Here is a 19,368-nt window from a genome sequence, read left to right on the forward strand (position 1 = left end):
CCACTCCTCCACCTAAAAAAAGAAAGAAGTGTCTGAGGTAAAATGAGTCTTGGATTATTGTCAGTTAAACAATCTGATGTCTTTAAGATCACACACACAAATTTTTTTTGGCAAAACAGGACAAAATTATATACTTTTCTTCTCTGAACATCTTTCCTTGAAAAATAATTTGTTTCACATTAATTTTGAATATCATTATGAATATTATGGATTTCTGAAAGAGCTAAAGGCATTGTGAAGTGCTGACAAATACATGATTATGCAAATAGTATAACTAGATTCAGAACTCCTCCTTGGACGACAATAGGTAAATTCCATGGCCAGAAGGAGCACAATCACTCTTGAATCTGAGAGTCACTACAGTACTCATCTGATCTCATGCAAAATCACTCTTCTGCTTTTTCTCAAAAGGGTGAAGCTGGACAACCGGGATTTCCAGGGTCCATTGGCCCTAAAGGTCAAAAAGGAGAATCTGTAAGTATTAACACTTTTAGGACAAAGGAAGAATATTCACAAAAATAGAATTAAAAGTATTTTTCCTAATCAGCACTAATTCCATGAACCTTGTTTGTCCCTGCCTTGGCAAACAATAGTCAATAAGATATTTGAGCAAATGCTCTATGTAAGGCATTAAGTAACTTAATCTTTTTTTTTTTTTTAATGAGATAGGTAGGCTATTATCACCCTTGTTCTTCATATGAAGAAACTGAGGCCAGAGAGGTTAAGCAACTTGCCCTAGGTCACATAGCTAGGGTGTTAGAGGTATGAATCACACTTAGGTAGACTAATTATAGAACACGGGGTTTAAAAATTACTAAGCTGCTCTTCCATAACTAAACATTATAACTATAATAAATAATAAAGTCAATATATCAAAAAACTGGAGCTAATACATCCAAAAAAATTAAAAACTTATATCTATTGCTGGCAGTATACTTTCTGAAGTTATTTTCCTTCCTTGGTTTTTATAAGATCAAAGTGGCTTTGATCAGTAATACTGATTACTGAGACCACTTTCTTTCAAAACTTAATTCTTTTGTAAGAGGACAAAACCTAAATTATCATTTATACTCAAATAGGGCTACCTAAAGAGATTACGTGAATACTAGTCCAAAAATAACTTTTTAAAAATCCTGCTAAAAAGGCAAAGACAAAAACCCACAGCAGTCTGTAAAAATCAGCAAGACTCAGACTTAAATGCTTTATCTTTATATATATATATATAGATAGATAGATAGATAGATAGATATATGATAGATATATGATATATATATCTTTTTATATGTATATCATATATATATCTTTATATATATCATATATATCTTTATATATATATCTTTATATATATCATAAAGACATATATATATAAAGATATATATATATATATATATATATAAAGATATATATATATAATTTTTTTTTTGAGCACTGGGTGTTCTACATAAGGGATGAATCACTGGAATCTACTCCTGAAATCATTGTTGCACTATATGCTAACTAACTTGGATGTAAATTTTAAAAATTAATTAATTAAAAATAAATAAAACAATTTAAAAAGAACAAGAAAAAAAGTGTAATACTTTTTTAAAATCACTTTACCCTGCTTCCTTACCATTGTGACTAAAGGATATAAGTTTACCAGGGATAGTGAATGCAGACGTCCCTAAAATGCCTGCATGCCAAACAGAAACAGTATTTAATATTACAAAGCCAAAATTTCCCTGTGCTTCCACTTGAAAATGTAGGCATCTTTGTCTATGACAGTAATTTTGCAGGCAGCTTTAGAGTCAATGCTGTTACCCAAGTAACGCAAGTTGTCCTCCCTGTAGGGGTCATGCTTGCCTTTGGTGTCCAGTCCAAGCTTCCATATTCAACTGTAGCAAGTGACAGTCTTTCATGGGATTTCCCAGCTTCATTTTTCCAAGAATGTCTGAGAAACTCACATTCCACAAATCCAGCCTGGTGATTGGTCCCCTCCATCTGCTTAACTATTCCTGATGCTCCACATTTGTTGACAACTCTTAACCATTCGTAACTGCTTCTCTAGGTCTACACTGTCTCCCCTCCACGCTTGGACACTCAAACTCACGTTTTAAACTACTGGGTGACACATGGCAGACCTGAATTTCAGATTTGAAAAAATTCTATTGGAAAAACAGGAAGGGCAGAAAAAAGGAACTTGGAATGGTTTAAGAGCAGTGTTTCTCAAATGGAAAGTGCATTTGAATCACCTAGGGATCTTTTGAAATGCTGGGTCTAATTCAGTAAGTCTGGGGTGGGGCCTGAGAGGCTGCAGTTCTCACTAGCTCCCAGGTGATGCTCATGCTGTTGGCCCTTGGATCACGCTCTTAGTAGCAATGGTTGGGGGACTTCACAGCTTCTAGGAGATTCGCTCTGGCTTTCTCTCCCACCACGGACGTTTGGGGGCAGCCCACCTACCCCACTGAGATTATCATTGGCCCTATCTGCCTTACATAGGAGAAACAGACTTCTTTTCCTTTTAACTTTTCTCTTTGCCAGTTCCCTCTTAATCCCTTAATTATTCCACGTCCCTATACAGTAGTCCCACCTGTTCAAGGAGGATAGGTGCCAAGACCTCCAGTGGATGCCTAAAACCGCCAATAGTACCGAACCCTATACAGTTGACCCTGAACAACATGGGGGTTAGGGGCACTAAGCCCCAGCATAGTTGAAAATCCACATATTGCTTTTGACTCCCCAGAACTTAATTACTAATTGCCTACTGTTGACCAATGAACAACTGATTAGCACATCTTTTGTATGTTATGTGTATTGTACTGTATTCTTACAATAAGGAAGCTAGAGAAAAGAAAATACTAAGAGAATCATAAGAGAAAATGCATTTTACAGGACTGTACTATAAAAAAATCTGCATATAAGTAAACCCATGCAATTCAAACCTGTGTTGTTCAGGGTCAACTCTATACACTGTTTTTTCGTATACGTACATACATACATACCTATGGCAAAGTTTAATTTATAAATTAGGCACAGCAAGAGATCCTCAACAATAACTAATAGTAAAATAGGACAATTATAACAATATACTCTGATAAGTTATGTGAATGTGCTCTCTCTCAGAATATCTTGTACTGCACTCGCCCTTCTTGTGATGAAGTGAAATCATCAATGCCTACATGAAGAGACAAAGTGAGGTGAATGATGTAGGTGTTGTGACATAGTGTTAGGCTATTATTGACATGATGATTCCTCAGAAGGAGGATCATCTGGTTCCAAACTGCAGTTGGCTGTGAGTGACAAATCATGGAAAGTGAAATCACAGATGAGGGGGAACTACTTTAAGATCTTGCCTGCCTTCCTCTCTGCCCCCCACATAAAAGAAACACATTTTTACAATGTTATGCAGAGTTTAGCCCTTTGTGGTCTCACACTTTCTTTCTTTCCTTTTTTTTTTTTTTAATGTTTGTTTATTTTTGAGAGAGACAGAGACAGAGCACAAGTTGGGGAGTGGCAGAGAGAGAGACACACACACACAGAATCTGATGCAGGCTCCAGGCTCTGAGCTGTCAGCATAGAGCCCGACATGGGCCTCGAACCCACAGCCCATGAGATCATGACCTGAATTGAAAGTCGGACACTTAACCGACTGAGCCACTGAGGCATCCCTCTCACACTCTATTCCAGAACAGAATCTGGACCTGACTTAGCAAAATCACCAAAAGTCCCAAAAAGAGGAATGATTTTCATACAGATTTGAGTTCTGAACCATTTATTCTGAATGGCAGTTACCCCCCCCCCCGCCGCTACTAAACATTTAGAATATAACTTTATGTGTAACATATCAGAGCTAAAATATACTTAAAAGAGATCATCTGGTTAAACCTCAGATAAAGAAAGAGAGGTTCTAAAAGGCAAGGTACTTGACCCAGATAGTGACCATTGGAGCTAGGACTAAATATCAAGTCTTGAGATAACCAGGCTCCTGGTTTTATTTTTTTATTATTGTTTTTTTAACCTGTTACTTTAATCAATATGGATTCACAGTGGCTCTAAATAAGCATAATATAAGCAATGTGATATAAGCAAATAAGCAGTTATAGAAGCAATGTGGCCCATGCTTATATCTAAATAACACCATCTCTTAAAAATCAAATAGAATTTTTTGAATTAAGGCTGAAAGACAAGATTATAAATAATGCTCTGATTTAATGTATAGCAATTAACCAATAATAAAAGATTAAAAAAATTAAGCTCTATTTATTTATTTTGAGAGAGAGAGTGTGAGCAGGGGAGGGACAGAGAGAGGGACAGAGAGAATACCAAGCAGGCCGTGCAGAGCCCGATGTGGGGCTTGAACTCATGAACTGTGAGATCATGACCTGAGCTGAAATCAAGAATTGGATGTTTAACCAGCTGAGCGACCCGGCACACCAACCAAAAATAAGAGATTTAATCGTGTTGGCTAGATATGGGGCATAACAGGGTAGGCTAAGTTATGCTAGGTAACACATTAACCCTGAAATGTCTGTGGCTTAATGCAAGAAAGATTATCTCTTGCTCATGCTGCATGCCCAGCATGGTTGGGTTGGGAGGAGTGGGTGTTGACCCTCACTGCATTCAGGTACCAGGCTGATTACCCCATGTAACTCAGCCATCTGATATACACAACCTTCTTGGTCACCACTGTGGGGAAAGTGGGACTGGAACATCAGGACTGGGCTCCTCCTTACCTCAGCCTGCAGTAACACATGTTACATCTGCTCACATTGCATTGCCAATACTAGCTGCCTGCCCCCGGGTAACTGCAAGGTTGTTGGGAAATATGGAAGAGAATAAGGTGAGCCCTCTAGTCCTGAGCACATAGGACATGAAGCGCAAACCACAGAGGTTTATTTACTAACCACTTATCTCCCATTAGTGATTTGTTTAAAAGACCAGCAGTCCCTAAGAGGACCTTTAAGCATAGTATTATTTACCTATGGTTCTCATGTTTTCTCTTGACTTTCATACGCAAGAGAAAAAAAATTTTTGATGTATGGTTTCCATCTTATTGTCAATTCACTCATTTCAAATAATAAGTAAATCAAATTACAAATCAAATAAGAATGAGTAACCAAAGCCTGGGTTTGAATTCAGGTTGTCTAGGTTTAAATCCTGAATGACCTCTCACTGGCTATGTGACTTGGAGAAATTACTTAACTTCTCTGTGCCTCATTTTCCTTATCCGTAAATGGGTGTTCTATTGGTACCTACCCCAGTGACACATAAGAAGGAACTAGAACAGTGATTAGATCAGTGTTTGATACATTATGAGGATTTAATGAACATCAGCTATTACTGTTATGTCTGCATAACTTTAAATTCTCTAATTTAATAAACTTTTACTGGGCACCAACAGTACACCAGAGATACTATGATAGTTGAGATCAATTAAATCCCTACATTCACAGAGTTTATAGGCAAGATAAACAAGGAGACATAAAATGGGTGAGTGCTATTTTAGGGGAAATAACTCAGTTACGCAGAACCTTTCTGAGTCTCTTTCCTCATACTTGAAATGGGACCATATCTTCCTCACAGCACTGTTGTGCAAAGTAAATGAAATTGCATACATGTGACTTGAGGAACAGAAAAGCTAATGAGAGAAAGCCTCAATATGTGTGTTTGGGGAGGGGGGAGGAGGTGCAGGGAGAGAGAGAATGTGATCAGCTTCTATGTGAACCATGAAAAAGGAAGCTTCAGCCTTGGGCAGCATTCCAATTTGTTCCACTCAGGATTCTCAAAATAGTATTAGAATGATTAACTTACTGTTCACTTGGGAATATGAGTTTTTTAATTAATTCTCATATGCTCCCTTTAAACTGCGCAAAGCAGACTGTGTGACATTCTGAGTCATCTCAGGGACTTTTTTGCGACAGAGGCCTGAGTTTGGCCTGCAGGATTCATCCATATCCAGTTTTGGAGAATTTATTTCCAAAAGTGTTTATAATTGCTTCTGTTCTCTACCCATTTTCCTAGGGGGAAGCTTTTACAAAAGGTGAAAAGGGAGATAGAGTAAGTAGATGTTTTATCACTATCTTGTGTTTTCTACTTCATCGATTTCTATCTCTCTGATTTCTGGTATGTTTACTGTGGAGTCTAATAGATTTGATAAAATAACCTCTCTGAGCATTTTACTTTTTCCTCTGTGATTTTTTACTCTTATTTTGATAAATGAGAAATTTTAAACCTTGTTAAGTATTATCATTTGATGGCACCATTTGGCTTAGGTAGTGTATATTTTCTTTAACCATTACTATTTGTAATGGGACATGAATGTCTTGAAAGGTACACACTAAATATATCTAAAATATAAAATTAAAATATAAGATGCAGTTTTTTTCAAAAATTCTGTTAATGGTACAAATTAAATTTATCAAATGGGGTGATTATATCAAAAGGATCAATAATAAGTCATGAAAATAAGAAAAGCAAACTCATTATAGCCAATATTGTACTCTTTTATGTAACCTTAATTTTTTTGTTTTTTTTTTCATTAAGTACATATACCCAATAGTAGAATCACCATGACATATAAACTTAAATTCCACTCTTTCTTTTCCTTCTTCATCTGAGGTTTTAATTCACTGAGATATAGGATGAGCTGGTGGCAAATCATAACAAAGTCAGCTAAGTAGAGAATGCAATGATTGCTAATGAGATATGATTGTAGAGTCAAAAGGGATACTGGGGAGAAAACTATTATAAAGAAGAAAGAAAATAGGAGTTATTATTTACTTGATATCAGTAAGTATTTTAAATCATGTTTTAGAGTGACCCCCTCCTTGACTTCATCATGCTGTCCATAATCTCCCCCTTTATTCTATGTTAATTGGTAGAAATGCAGATGAATTCAAGTATTAGAGATGCTCATCCGCATCTGAGTTTAAGCATTACATAAATGGTTTTTGTTTTGTTTTGTTTTGTTTTTTTACAGGGAGAACCTGGGATAATGGGATCACAGGGAATAAAGGTAATCTCATAACCTTCTTTATGGCATCTCCAACCTAATGAGATTGTGAAGATTACATTAACCATTTCACTGTCCTTCCCACCCACATGTTTAGGGTGAACCTGGAGATCCTGGTGCCCCTGGTTTAATAGGAAGTCCAGGACTAAAGGTATATAAGAAATAACTGAGTTAAAGAGGAAATAACTTTGGAGTTATAGCCATTTCTGTACAAAACAAAGTGCTTTGGTGTGTCACTCATTTTCTTCACAAACGTTCTCAGAGATTTTATCATGTTGCCATGGTGATTTCCCCCCTATTGGCTGCATTTATTACACACATAGTAATTGTGCTTTCTGGTTCACAGTAAGATTTTTAAACTCTTTTTCAAAGCATATTCACAATAGCATCCCTAAACCCTTTATGAGTAAATAATGTGAGTGAAACCTATGACCCTGAACTATATCCTTAAAATGAACAGGACTCAAGATTCAATTTCTAAGCCCAAATTATGCAGCTCTGAGATGCTTGAGTTCCCCATGTGGGATTCCACAGGGGTGTCCCAAGAAAGACCAGCTGTTGGGAGGTGCAGGAGAGATTTATGTGATGCGCTCCCACCAATGGGTGAGGGAGGTTATCATGGCCTCACTTGCTGGTGGGAAAAGACCCATTTAAATGAGAACATCTTCAAACTATGTTTGTCAGCCCAAAGCACATTTCAGAATTATTCAGAGAAGGTAGGACGGTAGAAATCCCGTCTTTCTACAGATGAAGTTCATACCATGTTTTATATATATTCAAGGGCAATCTGTTTTTTAACAAAGTTGAACTACATATCACCTTTCTTTTAGGGTCAGCAAGGACCTGAAGGCTCTATGGGACCCAGAGGACCACCAGGAGATATTGTATGTATAGTAAATACAGGTCTCTTTGATATGTGGAAATTAAATCGATGTCTTAAAGAATGTCAGCATGTTTTCATGTGACTGAGTTGTACCACCTTTTCCAAAGACATGGGTCACATCTACTGCCAAGACTGATCAAACCTAGTGTCAGGGGTTATCAGGAAGGCTGCTAGCACCTTCATATATTCATATGAGATCCTTTTGAATATCATTAGCCTAATAAATCAGTCTTTGGAAGTCAGGTTAACTAAGTCATCATTTTGGACATGCTTGTCAGAGGTGTACCAACAGTAGCGAAGACTGGAAACGTCAAAAGAAATAAGGAAAACCAAGAAAGAAAGAAAGCATTTTCATTATGCATGACTTTGGCTCAATTCTCTATCCAAAAAAAAGCACTTCCAAAGCTTCTGTTACTGTTTTATTGCAAGAGCCTCCAAAAAGAGCAAATCTTTTAGCAGAAAATATTTCTATAATGCCATTGGAAGATGGTCCTCAGGTTGCATTAGAACCTAATTCTAGTGGTCTCACTATCCTCTGTTTGTCTGTCTCTCTGTCTGTCTGTCTGTCTTTCTCTCTGTTGTCCTTTAAATGCATTTTTCTATCCATTCCCCCACTAAGCCTTTTGTTCCTTGGACAACCTCCCTAACCTGGCCTTCTAACCACTTGGGAGCTAAGATTCACCATCAGTCCTCACTTGAGCATAACAACAGAAATGCTTGGCCAAAATTTCTTGGAAACTTATCTCTATGTAGCCACAATTCCAGCACTTTCTATGCAACTATTGGAATCTCTCCTTTTCCTATCATCTTGGGAACAGTCCCATGACCTCTTGCTCTATTCTCTATGCTTCTTGACTGTGCCTCCAGAGGTCTTTCAGTGCCTTTGTTCTGCTTGTACTTTGAACATTCAGTTTGTGGGCAAAGCTTTTTCTTGCGCCCGCCCCCCTCCCCAAGCCATTTAATGAACCAATATAGGTGTACCTCACGGAGAGATCTCATGAAAAGAATAAAATGTCGGTGGCACAGGTGGAGCCATAAGTGACCAAGAGTGAGATGAAGTGATAGTAATTGGAGCTAAGAAAGAGAATAAAATCAAAAGGGAAAGAGCCACTGTTGCCAAACATAATAAGGGTATATCTTCCTGTTTACTCCATTGTCGTTCTAAATAGTGCTGTGATGCTACCAACCACCATCCCTTCACCCTTTCTTGGCGATAATATGAATGGGGCATTTGGTTCAATTCTCCCTTAGTTTCTTTTCCATTACCTCCAGGTTACTTCACTTGAAACAACAAACCACATATTTTCACCAATGTGTTTTCCTTTTTAACAGGCCAAAACCAACCCATCCTCTTATAGTTTACATGTTACAATTCTGTTCTCATGACAAAGACTCACAGATAGATATGTTCTCATAATAAGAGATATTCTAATTGTTCTTTCCCATTAATTCTGAATTTTCTAGGGATTGCCAGGAGAACATGGTATCCCAGGAAAGCAAGGCATTAAAGGAGAAAAGGTATACATTTTATGCATTGAGTAGCTAGGTGGGAAGGAGAGACAGAGGATCAGAAGGGCACTGCGATTTGGGAGGTGGGGGTGGGTAGGTGCAGCAAAAGGATAAGACAAGGCTGCCAGGATTGTGCAAGGGACGTATAGACACATATTAATTGTTGAACCATTAATGGAAAGGAAATTAAAGAAAACATGAAGATCATCTAAAGAACTTTCTGAGTAGATGCTCTTTTTGTGCATACATTTATACACACATATATTTATACATATGGCATGATACTGCTAAACTTGTAACATACCTCACCACAAAATCTAAGTGCACCTAAGATAATTAGAACAGTGCCTGACATGAATGAGGCCCTCCATAAATAGGGCTGAATGAGTGAATGAGTGAGAAAATGAAGTTTGGCTACAACTTGAAGCAATGAAAACTGCTGTCTCCATAGCTCCCACCATGAACCTGAACAATGACATAAGAATCTTCTTTTCCTCAGGGAGATCCAGGTGGGATTATAGGCCCTCCTGGGCTTCCAGGTCCCAAAGGTGAGGCTGGTCCTCCAGGGAAAAGCCTGCCAGGGGAACCAGTAAGTACCAGCCCTTTTACTAATATTTCCCTTGAAAGTTCATTAATTACCCTTCATGTATTCCCAGGTTCAGATCACAAGTATAGGAATAAGTTGAGGTCTGCAGAAAACAAAATATTCATCTTGTTCTTTAGATACGAGATCTAACTTCTTTGGAAATTTGATGCAAGCAAAGGGCTCTCTTCTGAGAAAATGCACATACCCATTTTACATACATTTTTGAAAGATTCATAGGCCTCCCTGAATCTTCTGCATGAACTCTTTAGGGATCTATGGAGCCTAGTAAGATACACTAGTTTTAAATCATAAACCTTCCTAGGATGCTATGTTAAAACAGAAGAGCTGCCTGAAATTTTCTTTCCAGAGGCTCTGCAGGCATGGCCAATGATGGTCATATGCAGAAAATGTCCTTGTGGCCCAGGCTATTTCCAGGACATAACAAAAACTGAATAGCTGAAAAGTCTAAATAACCAATAAGCCTATTTCACATGCCTTTTTTTCCCTCCTCTTTGACTTTTTATATTAATTATTGATAATAAATAGTTCTCAGTATTAGATGCCTTATTTTAAAGATAAAAACATCTTTTTTATTAAGTGTTAAATATTAATTCCAGTGTAGTTAACATACAGTGTTATATTAGTTTCAGGTGTATATACAGTGATTCAGCAATTCCCTGTATTATTCAGTGCTCATCATGATTAAATGTACTCTTAATCTCCATTACCTATTTCACCCATCCCCCACCCACCTCCCCTAAAAATGAAAACATCTTATATGTTAAAGTAACTATACAAAAATCTATAACCCGGTGGAAATCTGTATTTCCTGTTCCTTATTCTTTTATAGAAAAGGGTTTATTCAAGAAAGATGAAGAACAACAAAACATTTTTGAGTTATAACTTCTAAGATGCTTTTAATGTTTTTTGAAAAAGAAATGTATTTATCTCCTTTTTTTTTATTGTAGGGATTAGATGGAAATCCTGGAGCACCTGGTCCACGTGGGCCAAAGGTATAAAAATATCATAGATTATTTCTAAAGAATTAAAAATAAAATACAGCCTGAAATTTTTTGTCCCCTGACCCTCGCACTCACAGAAGCCTCTCATTGCACAGGGCGAACGAGGACTCCCAGGTGTCCATGGTTCCCCAGGTGACAGAGGTCCCCCAGGGCTGGGAGTTCCTGGCCCAACAGTAAGTGAAATTCTATCAAGCTTTTGAAACCCTTTCCATTCCAACAGTAAAATAAAACCCAGTGACAAATTTGAATAAGAAGAGAAAAATGAGGGGCACCTGGGTGGCTCAGTCAGTTGGATGTCCAACTTTGGTTTGGATCATGATCTCACGGTCTATGGGTTCGAGCCCTGCATCAGGCTCTGTGCTGTCAGTACAGAACTGGAGCCTGCTTCGGATTCCATGTCTCCCTCTCTTTCTGCCCCTCCCCCATCATTCTCTGTCTCTCTCAAAAAGAAAAATGAATAAACTTTAAAAAAAGAAGAAGAAGAAAAGAGTGAAATGGTCAGAAGAGGAAATAGAAGTAAGCACTAATCAGAGAGAGAGGATTAATGAGCACTGGGGTTAAGTCACTGAGCACAGAGAAGGTGCTTACTGTTTGCTGACCCACAGATGCTGATCTCACAGACACTGATTTTGGATTAGGAGCAGTTACTTAACCCTTTGTTCCTCTCTTCTCTATTTTAAAAAGTACAAATGAATGTGTGTAAGATTGTACACATGCCTAAGATAGGGTTTTGTATATTACTGTTTGTTTTTAATGAAAAAATAAAAAGTGAATATTTAAAGTGAATGGAGTGTGTATAAATGAGATGATGTCAAAAATCTCTTCAGTAATATCTTCAGGAAGAGATAATAGAAGTTGTTTATAATAGTGAACACAAAGAATGGGCAGCTTTTAGTGCCCATTTTTTTAATGCCCAGTTTTCTTAGCTACAAGGACAGTGCCTGATAATAATGACCCCCATGTGCGTACTTCTTGACTAAATAGTAATAAGATATAAAACTTTTTATTTACTATGAAAAAACATAAAAGATTTTGGAATGAGAAAAGTAGAAATAAACACTTATTCTAGTGACATTAATTTGGGAAATTGGCCTCGTAATGAAGTTATCACAAAAGCTAAAAGAAGGCATAAATAGTGAATGGTTATATTGTATGTGATCGATTTTGCAGGGCAAGAATATAAAAGACCACTGAGATGGAAGATTAAACAAAGTAAAAACACAGATCAGGAAACTATTAAGGGAGTGAAAGAGATTGAAGCAAAAAATAAAAAATATATTAATAACTAAGGTCACAATATAAATAGAAAGGGAACAAAAAGTAGCTTTGACTAAAGCTACATATACATATGAATTCATATACATATGAATATTTATTTTATAAAATAAGAAAAGAGGAGCACCAGGGTGGCTCAGTGGGTTAGCTGTGCAAGTCTTGACTTCAGCTCAGGTCATGACCTCGTGGTTCATTCAATCTAGCCCCATGTCAGGCTTTGCACTGTCAGCATGGAGCCTGCTTGGGATTCTCTCTCCCCCTCTCTTCCTGCGTCTCCCCTGCTCACATGTGTGCTCTCTTTTCTCTGTCTCTCAAATAAATAAACATTTTATAAACAAATAAATAAGAAAGGAAATGTTGGTAGGCAGTTACTGAAGTCAACAGCTGAGAACCCAGCCCTTTACTTACTTAGGTCATCAGTTCCTCCTTCCTCAGTCTGTGGTTATGTAACAGGGATAGAGCTATCGTCATTAGGTTCACTGATAATTTCCCAGCCTCCTCTTTATTACCCAAAATTCCAATTTTCTAAAGTAGAAAAGAATAGCTGATTGATGCTTTACTTTCTACTGCTGTCACTGAACACTGATTCTGGCAATTTCTTCAAATAGGGAAATGACTCAAAGTAGAAAGTAGAAAGCAGAAAGGAAAGGAAGTCCTGAGCTCATTACTTTATCAGGAGTTTCTGAACAGCTAGAATTTGGGTGCATTGTGTGTTTGTGAAGGTGGAGGAACACATGATGGTACTGAGAGAGACAGATATCCCAGGCATCTGAGCAAAGCCATGCTCAGGTTCCAAGCAACAGACATCTGGTTAAGTGTTTACCTGCCATCCAAAGGTCTTAGCCATCATCACAGGGAGTTTTCAGTGTGCGCAAGTTGGCAAGCCCTGTTGTTCGACTAAGTAAGTTACAATACATAGCTCTTGATCCCGCTTGCATAATTTATGGGTATTTCTGGAGGAATTCTGATAATTGGATCTGATTCTACTCAGGGCTCGCAAGGACCAGCTGGAGAGCCAGGTATTCAGGTAAGCTACTTAACCAAGTTATTTGGCACAGCAATTCCAGCTTGCTTACTTGGGGAAAATTACTGAAAAACTGTCCCCATAAGTAACTATTTTCCCCCATTTCCAGGGTCCTCGAGGTCTCCCTGGATTGCCAGGAACTCCAGGGACCCCAGGGAATGATGTAAGGACCATCCGTACCTCCTCCTACCCGCCACCCATTTTACTCTGCACCCGTGCCACTGTGCAAGGATTTGAACACAATGATTCTGTTTTTCAGGGAACTCCAGGGAGGGATGGAAAGCCAGGTCTGCCAGGCCCCCCAGGTGACCCGGTATGTCAACAGACTGTGCCTGATTTATGTATCTTTAATGCACCCAGAAGCCAAATAGCCTACCGAGCAACTTTTGCTGTCCAAACTAATTAGAATGCTCTGTAACTGCTTGGTGATTTTGTTTATCCCCATTATTTTGTAGAGGGGTGAAAATTCAAGCTGCATCAGCATTTTTGTGTGTGTGATGAATACTTATTTCCTAAGGGTATAATTCAGCTCTACAATTTTGCCCCAGGCTGTGCCTTGGCACATAATGTCTCCATCCCATGGAAAATTGAGTTAAAATATATAGCCATAATTTCTATTCTTTCTAATGCCATTGACTAAATGAATTTCATTTTTCTAAATGAAAGTTTTCAGGTAAGTTACCTACAACAGGGTGAATATCCATTGATTCTGTGGCCTTAAAACACTGAAGTGATTAAATTACAAAAACTGGCTTGAGTAGGCTCTTGAAAAATGGGTTTAAGCACTAAATGTGTGTTCCAAAGTTTTATTTCAGGATGAACCTTGCTTTGAGCAACAGTGAAATCCCTTTAAATAGCCTCAGAATCGGCAGTTATAATTTGAGAGGCCATATGGTACATGACATTGTATTAAGAGTTTTATATGATAAAATCCAAATCTGGCCTCTCGGTTCTAAGTCTCCCAAATCCTTCTCCCTCCCACACTGGCTGTGCCGTGAGTGCCTTTATAAGCTACGTGCAGAGGCATATTTTGGCCTTACTTTCACTTCACTGCTGAGTGAATCATGTGTGCATCATCTAGAATTCTTATAAAGTGTTACTTGGGTTTACAGTGCCTCTCTGAAAGGACATTTTAAGACACAAGGCCGGAACACTGCCCAAGTTCCTTCAGTGTCTCTCTTGCATATCACATAAGCCACCTATTGGCTCTTTTGAACTTCAGAGAGAAAGAACTTTAAGGCAAATTCATTGTGTACTTTTCATATTTCTCAACAGCCTGATAATTTGCTTGGCAGAGTGGCGACTTCCGTTTAATAAATGATTTACCTTTATGTATTATTTAAAACCAAGACTATATTAGTGTTGGCATAAAAGTTGCCGTGTCATGAAAATATAAAATAGAGATGCAGAATCAGAATGACAACCTGGGTGTGTTCACGTGTTCATAGCACAGGAGTAGTGAATATTTCTCAGATACAGTTATGAGGTCTGCCGGTGTCCTATGAAATATAACGTGAAAGCCAACCATTCTGACAGTGAGCCTCTTAGAAACTCCATGACAAATCTCAACTGACATGACACTTGGAGAAAAAAACATCTGCATTGTATTATATGTTTGCATTGTATCATGTGCACATATATGTATGAACACATACTGGATTTTTTTTCTCCTTAACTGCAGATCGCACTTCCTCTCTTGGGAGACATCGGTGTCTTGCTCAAGGTATTCTGTTGCTATGTAAGAAATTATGTATTAACTTTTAGGAAAAATTAGGAAGGAAATCTTTGTCAGAACTGAGTTAATTGCTTAGCCTGAACTAAAATTCAATTTTTAAAAGGCAGAACATCTTTTAGATAGAAAAAGGAACACACATTTTTATGTATCTTGTGCCACTTTTACTAACCCCTCCATTCTCTTCTTCTTTACATCCCTGTCTGTTTGGGTATAAGGGGTAGGGGGGTGAAAGTGGTAGTTCTGAGTTGAGCTACATGGGAGGAACAGTGTCATCAATACCCTTGAGTAGACCATTCTCTCCTCTGGAGGGACAGCTTTCTCTTCATGGGTGTTTACCACCCCTGGCTCACTGCTGTGAAACCTGATCCTTCTCACTGGAGCTACCCTCACCCGTCCCAGGTTGAAAACCAGTGCTGCTCAATAAACAGCCAGCTCGCAAGGCTGTGCTTTGATGTCATGGGATTTTACAAAGTGAGCTGCAAAATTCCAAAGCCAACAATTGCCCTAACACCTGTTACTCTGTTAAGTAAAAACTATCTCTACCCATTATTCATCTCATAAGGGATAAATCTTGCTACCATTTTTTTCTTTAATACTACCCTGTATTTTATGTGTAACACAGATGAGAAAGAATGATAATGGGACACTTGTAAGGTTATGTATTTGCATATTTCTTCATGGTATGCTAAGATTGAGTGAACCCATATGAAAATCTGTTCCCCTTCACATGATACTCAAGCCTTACGTGTCCTGTCTATATATGAATGGACAATGTATATGTATACACACACACATACACACACACACATACTTACGCTATGTGTGTATAAATGTGATTTATTTTATACTCCTACCATTTAGCCCAATGGTTTGTACAATGACTTACATAAATTTTATCAAATTACTAAATTTGTTAATTTATTAAATTAAATTAAATATCTATTGAATTAAATTCAAAGACTCAAGAATTCTAGTATAAGTGTTTGCTGGATATTAGTTTTGAGAATATATATATAAACATAAATATAAATATAAAAATATATTAGAGGAGATTTTTAAGACTTTCAGAAGTCAACAGTTTCTTTTAAGTCAAAAGAGAATATTTGGGGGGGATTTTAGGAAAATCTTATATAAGTTGAGCTAGTTACATGGCAGGCAATACACTGCTTTACTTAAATCGTCTCACTTAATCTTCACAATAATCCTGTAAATTTAGGTTGTGCTAGTATCCCCATTTTATATATTAGAAACTGAAGTTCTAAGTAGCTAAGTAGCTTCCTCAGAGTCACACAGCTAGAAAGTGCAACATGAACTCAGGAACACAGGTCCCCAGACATTATCTTAGATTCTTCACAAGGGCAGTAATGTTGAAAGTGGCAGGATTGTAAGAGTTATACCTAACCATCCCAGAATAGTTAGGATCAAGATGTACATACTTCATCAGAAATGCATATCCCGACAGAATATGGGGTGGCTCACAGAATAGACAAAAAGACTGTGAGTAGACTCTGACAAGGAGAGCCAGGACTACACAAACACCTCAGAAGTGGACATAATTGATAGTTTCACCAGGGCAGCATCCCTTTAATGAGTGTGCTCCACCACTTTTCGAGCCCTAACATCATCTCCCTGAATTTCTGAGTCCCAGGAAAGCTGATTGGTGAGAGGCAGGCAGGATACCTCCACTGACAGTCCCAACACACTGCATCCCATAGAAGAGGAAAGCGTGTTGTTCCCCAAATACAGGGATTTAGATTGGAGATTGGATCTATTAGGTCAACTTAATGTAATTTTAAAATCCGATCCTATTTCCCAACACATGAAGTCTCCCTCTCTGTTCAGAGTCTTTATGTAGCGAATGTGATCATCTGCTTTCTGTTTTCAAAAATACCCTTGATTAAAGTGTAGTAAAAAACTGACATAATTCCAGGCCAAATGACATCCCTTCAAAGACCTTCCTCTGGGTGAATCTGTGTGTCAGTCCCTCTTTGAGTGAGATTGTACACTGGCTGATAATTGATGCATCTTTATTCTCTCTATACAAAAATCTAAGGACTTTTTTCAAGTTGAGCCACTTACATGGCAGGCAAATCATTTCCCTTGATTTACCATTCTGGCAATCCAAACCTAAAGAAAATGAGGTCAGGCCTGAGATATTATAAGTGGTGGATCTACAAATATATATGTATTTTTTTAATTCCTCTACCAATACATCAGCTGTGTGAAAAGATCCTAATGGCAAAATTAGTTTTGGGAGATATCACACACTCTGGCTCCTTGTTATATATACCAGCTCTGAGAAGGATCACCATGAAGAGAACTCTTTAATCCAGCTGTTTTTAGGGAAATTGCCTCAGAACCTTTTCAATAGCATACAGAATTAGGCTTCCAAGGAGGATATTTTTGGAAATCAGACTTGTTCTGATATTCACTGAGTCAAAAATATTGAACTCGAATATCCATGAGCTTTCTTGCCAATGGCAACTTCAGTTCCCTTTTCGCATTTCAAGATTCTTCTCTTTGGTGAAAGGGATAGAAGAAAAGAGGCCTATATTGTCCTACCGTCTGTCAACTGTTAAAATTAAACTATGTCCTCCACTCACTGGTCCCCATTCTGTGCCTTTCCTGTTCATATTCTTATTCTAACAATTTAAAAATAAGCCTTTATAGGGCTTTTCACAAACACTTTTTCTTTACAATGTGATAAGTAGTTTATCTTGTAGGCTCAGACACTTATATTCAAGTCTTTCCACATCAGCTAAAGGTTACAGAGGAGGCAATGGAAAGGTAATTCCACTTAGATTTCCTATCTGCACTTGGATTTGACATAGAAGTCAAGTCCAAGTCACTCAAATAATTATTTCTCACATGAGTGCTTCCACTGACAAAATGTTGGTAAACTGTGTGTACGGTTCTCCAACTAATTTTGCTCTCAGAAAGAGAAATCCTTTCTTCACAGCTTTTTCTTTCTTTCTCTCTTTTTTAATGATTTATGCAATTGGCTGTATGAACTCTGTAATCTTGTCAGTTATTCTAAACTTTATTACTGCCTCTCGTTTTAGACATACAGTTACACAGTTGAAACAGTCTGTGTTTTTGACTTATGTGTCTTTTCCTTATATATTTGGAATCTTCCATTTCAGTATCATCATAGACATGCTTTACAAAGGTCACCAATGTCATCAACAGATATAATTGACTAGCTTCATAAGTAGTTTTTACCTCACGAAAAAATAGTCTTTCCAAATTGGATCAATTCTCTGAAAGTAGTGATATATCAGTTGCTCTATCATTCATCTCTGACAGAGGTTCGTATCTGATCAGATCTCTCTTTTATAGATTACTTTGCTGAATCTCTCAGTAACCTTATCTCTATACTCATTAGAACTTCTGTGGCAACTGCCAAGCCAGTGTCCCTGGGCTGAAAAGCCACAAAGGAGAAGAAATAGGCGCTGGTGAGCCTGGAAAGTATGATTCTATCACCCAGAAGGTAAGATGGCAGGCTGAACGTTGATGGGCCCTGTAGGTTACACATAGTACCTTCTCTCATTTCTCTACTGCTCTTTCCTCTAGGGTGATACAGGACCACGGGGTCCCCCAGGAATCCCAGGCAGAGAGGGACCAAAGGTAAGGCAGTTTCTCCTCGGCTTTCTGTGGTACCTCCAATTCAGTGTGAAAAATAAAACCGATTTAAAAATTTTTTTTAATGTTTATTTTACTTATTTTTGGGAAAGAGAGCATGAGTGGGGGAAGAGGCAGAGAGAGGGAGAGAGAATCCCAAGCAGCGTCCGCATAGAGCCAATGCGAGGCTCGAACTCACAAACCGTGAGATCATGACCTGAGCCAAAACCAAGAGGTGGACGCTTAACCAACTGAGCCACCCAGGTGCCCCAACAAAACTCATTCTAAACACACTACTTTTTATGAAAGCTATCTTGGAAAAGTGGTGTAAAAGCCACGTGCAAAGTCATTTATTTGTTTCCTGACTCTGCCCAAATTACATGTCCCAAATGTACTAAGAAGAGATATTTTCATTGTTTTAAAAGATGACAGAATGATTCAGTATACTAGCTGAAGTTCTTGTCTTTTTAGGGAAGCAAAGGAGAGCGGGGCTACCCTGGGATACCTGGAGACAAAGGTGACGAGGTGAGACTCTTCTCTGATCATATAGTCCTGCTATTGATTCTCTTTATGTGACTCGGAGGAAGGACAGCAACTCTTCTATAGCTCATGTTTAATGTTAAATCAAATAAAAACAAAGATTAAGGTAGGTTATTTCAAATGTCAACACATTTTAAATAATAATACGTTGATGTATTGTCCAGTTGTATGTATTGTCCATT

At 38.0% G+C, this 19,368-nt stretch overlaps 1 protein-coding gene across 1 annotated transcript in view; it reads left to right on the plus strand.

Annotated features, from left to right (window-relative positions):
- COL19A1 (collagen type XIX alpha 1 chain) overlaps positions 1–19,368 on the plus strand; it is a 346,821-nt gene that overhangs the window by 272,577 nt on the left and 54,876 nt on the right. Inside the window, exons 20-35 of the mRNA XM_043591732.1 lie at positions 412–474; positions 6,001–6,036; positions 6,959–6,994; positions 7,089–7,142; positions 7,822–7,875; positions 9,339–9,392; positions 9,883–9,972; positions 10,938–10,982; positions 11,087–11,164; positions 13,258–13,293; positions 13,400–13,453; positions 13,550–13,603; positions 14,972–15,013; positions 18,411–18,515; positions 18,599–18,652; positions 19,118–19,171. Of these exons, the coding sequence (XP_043447667.1) occupies positions 412–474; positions 6,001–6,036; positions 6,959–6,994; positions 7,089–7,142; positions 7,822–7,875; positions 9,339–9,392; positions 9,883–9,972; positions 10,938–10,982; positions 11,087–11,164; positions 13,258–13,293; positions 13,400–13,453; positions 13,550–13,603; positions 14,972–15,013; positions 18,411–18,515; positions 18,599–18,652; positions 19,118–19,171 (909 nt within the window). The remainder of the gene's footprint in view (positions 1–411; positions 475–6,000; positions 6,037–6,958; positions 6,995–7,088; positions 7,143–7,821; positions 7,876–9,338; positions 9,393–9,882; positions 9,973–10,937; positions 10,983–11,086; positions 11,165–13,257; positions 13,294–13,399; positions 13,454–13,549; positions 13,604–14,971; positions 15,014–18,410; positions 18,516–18,598; positions 18,653–19,117; positions 19,172–19,368) is intronic.

Source organism: Prionailurus bengalensis, chromosome B2, assembly GCF_016509475.1.
Source record: "Prionailurus bengalensis isolate Pbe53 chromosome B2, Fcat_Pben_1.1_paternal_pri, whole genome shotgun sequence".
NCBI classification, from domain to species: domain Eukaryota; kingdom Metazoa; phylum Chordata; class Mammalia; order Carnivora; family Felidae; genus Prionailurus; species Prionailurus bengalensis.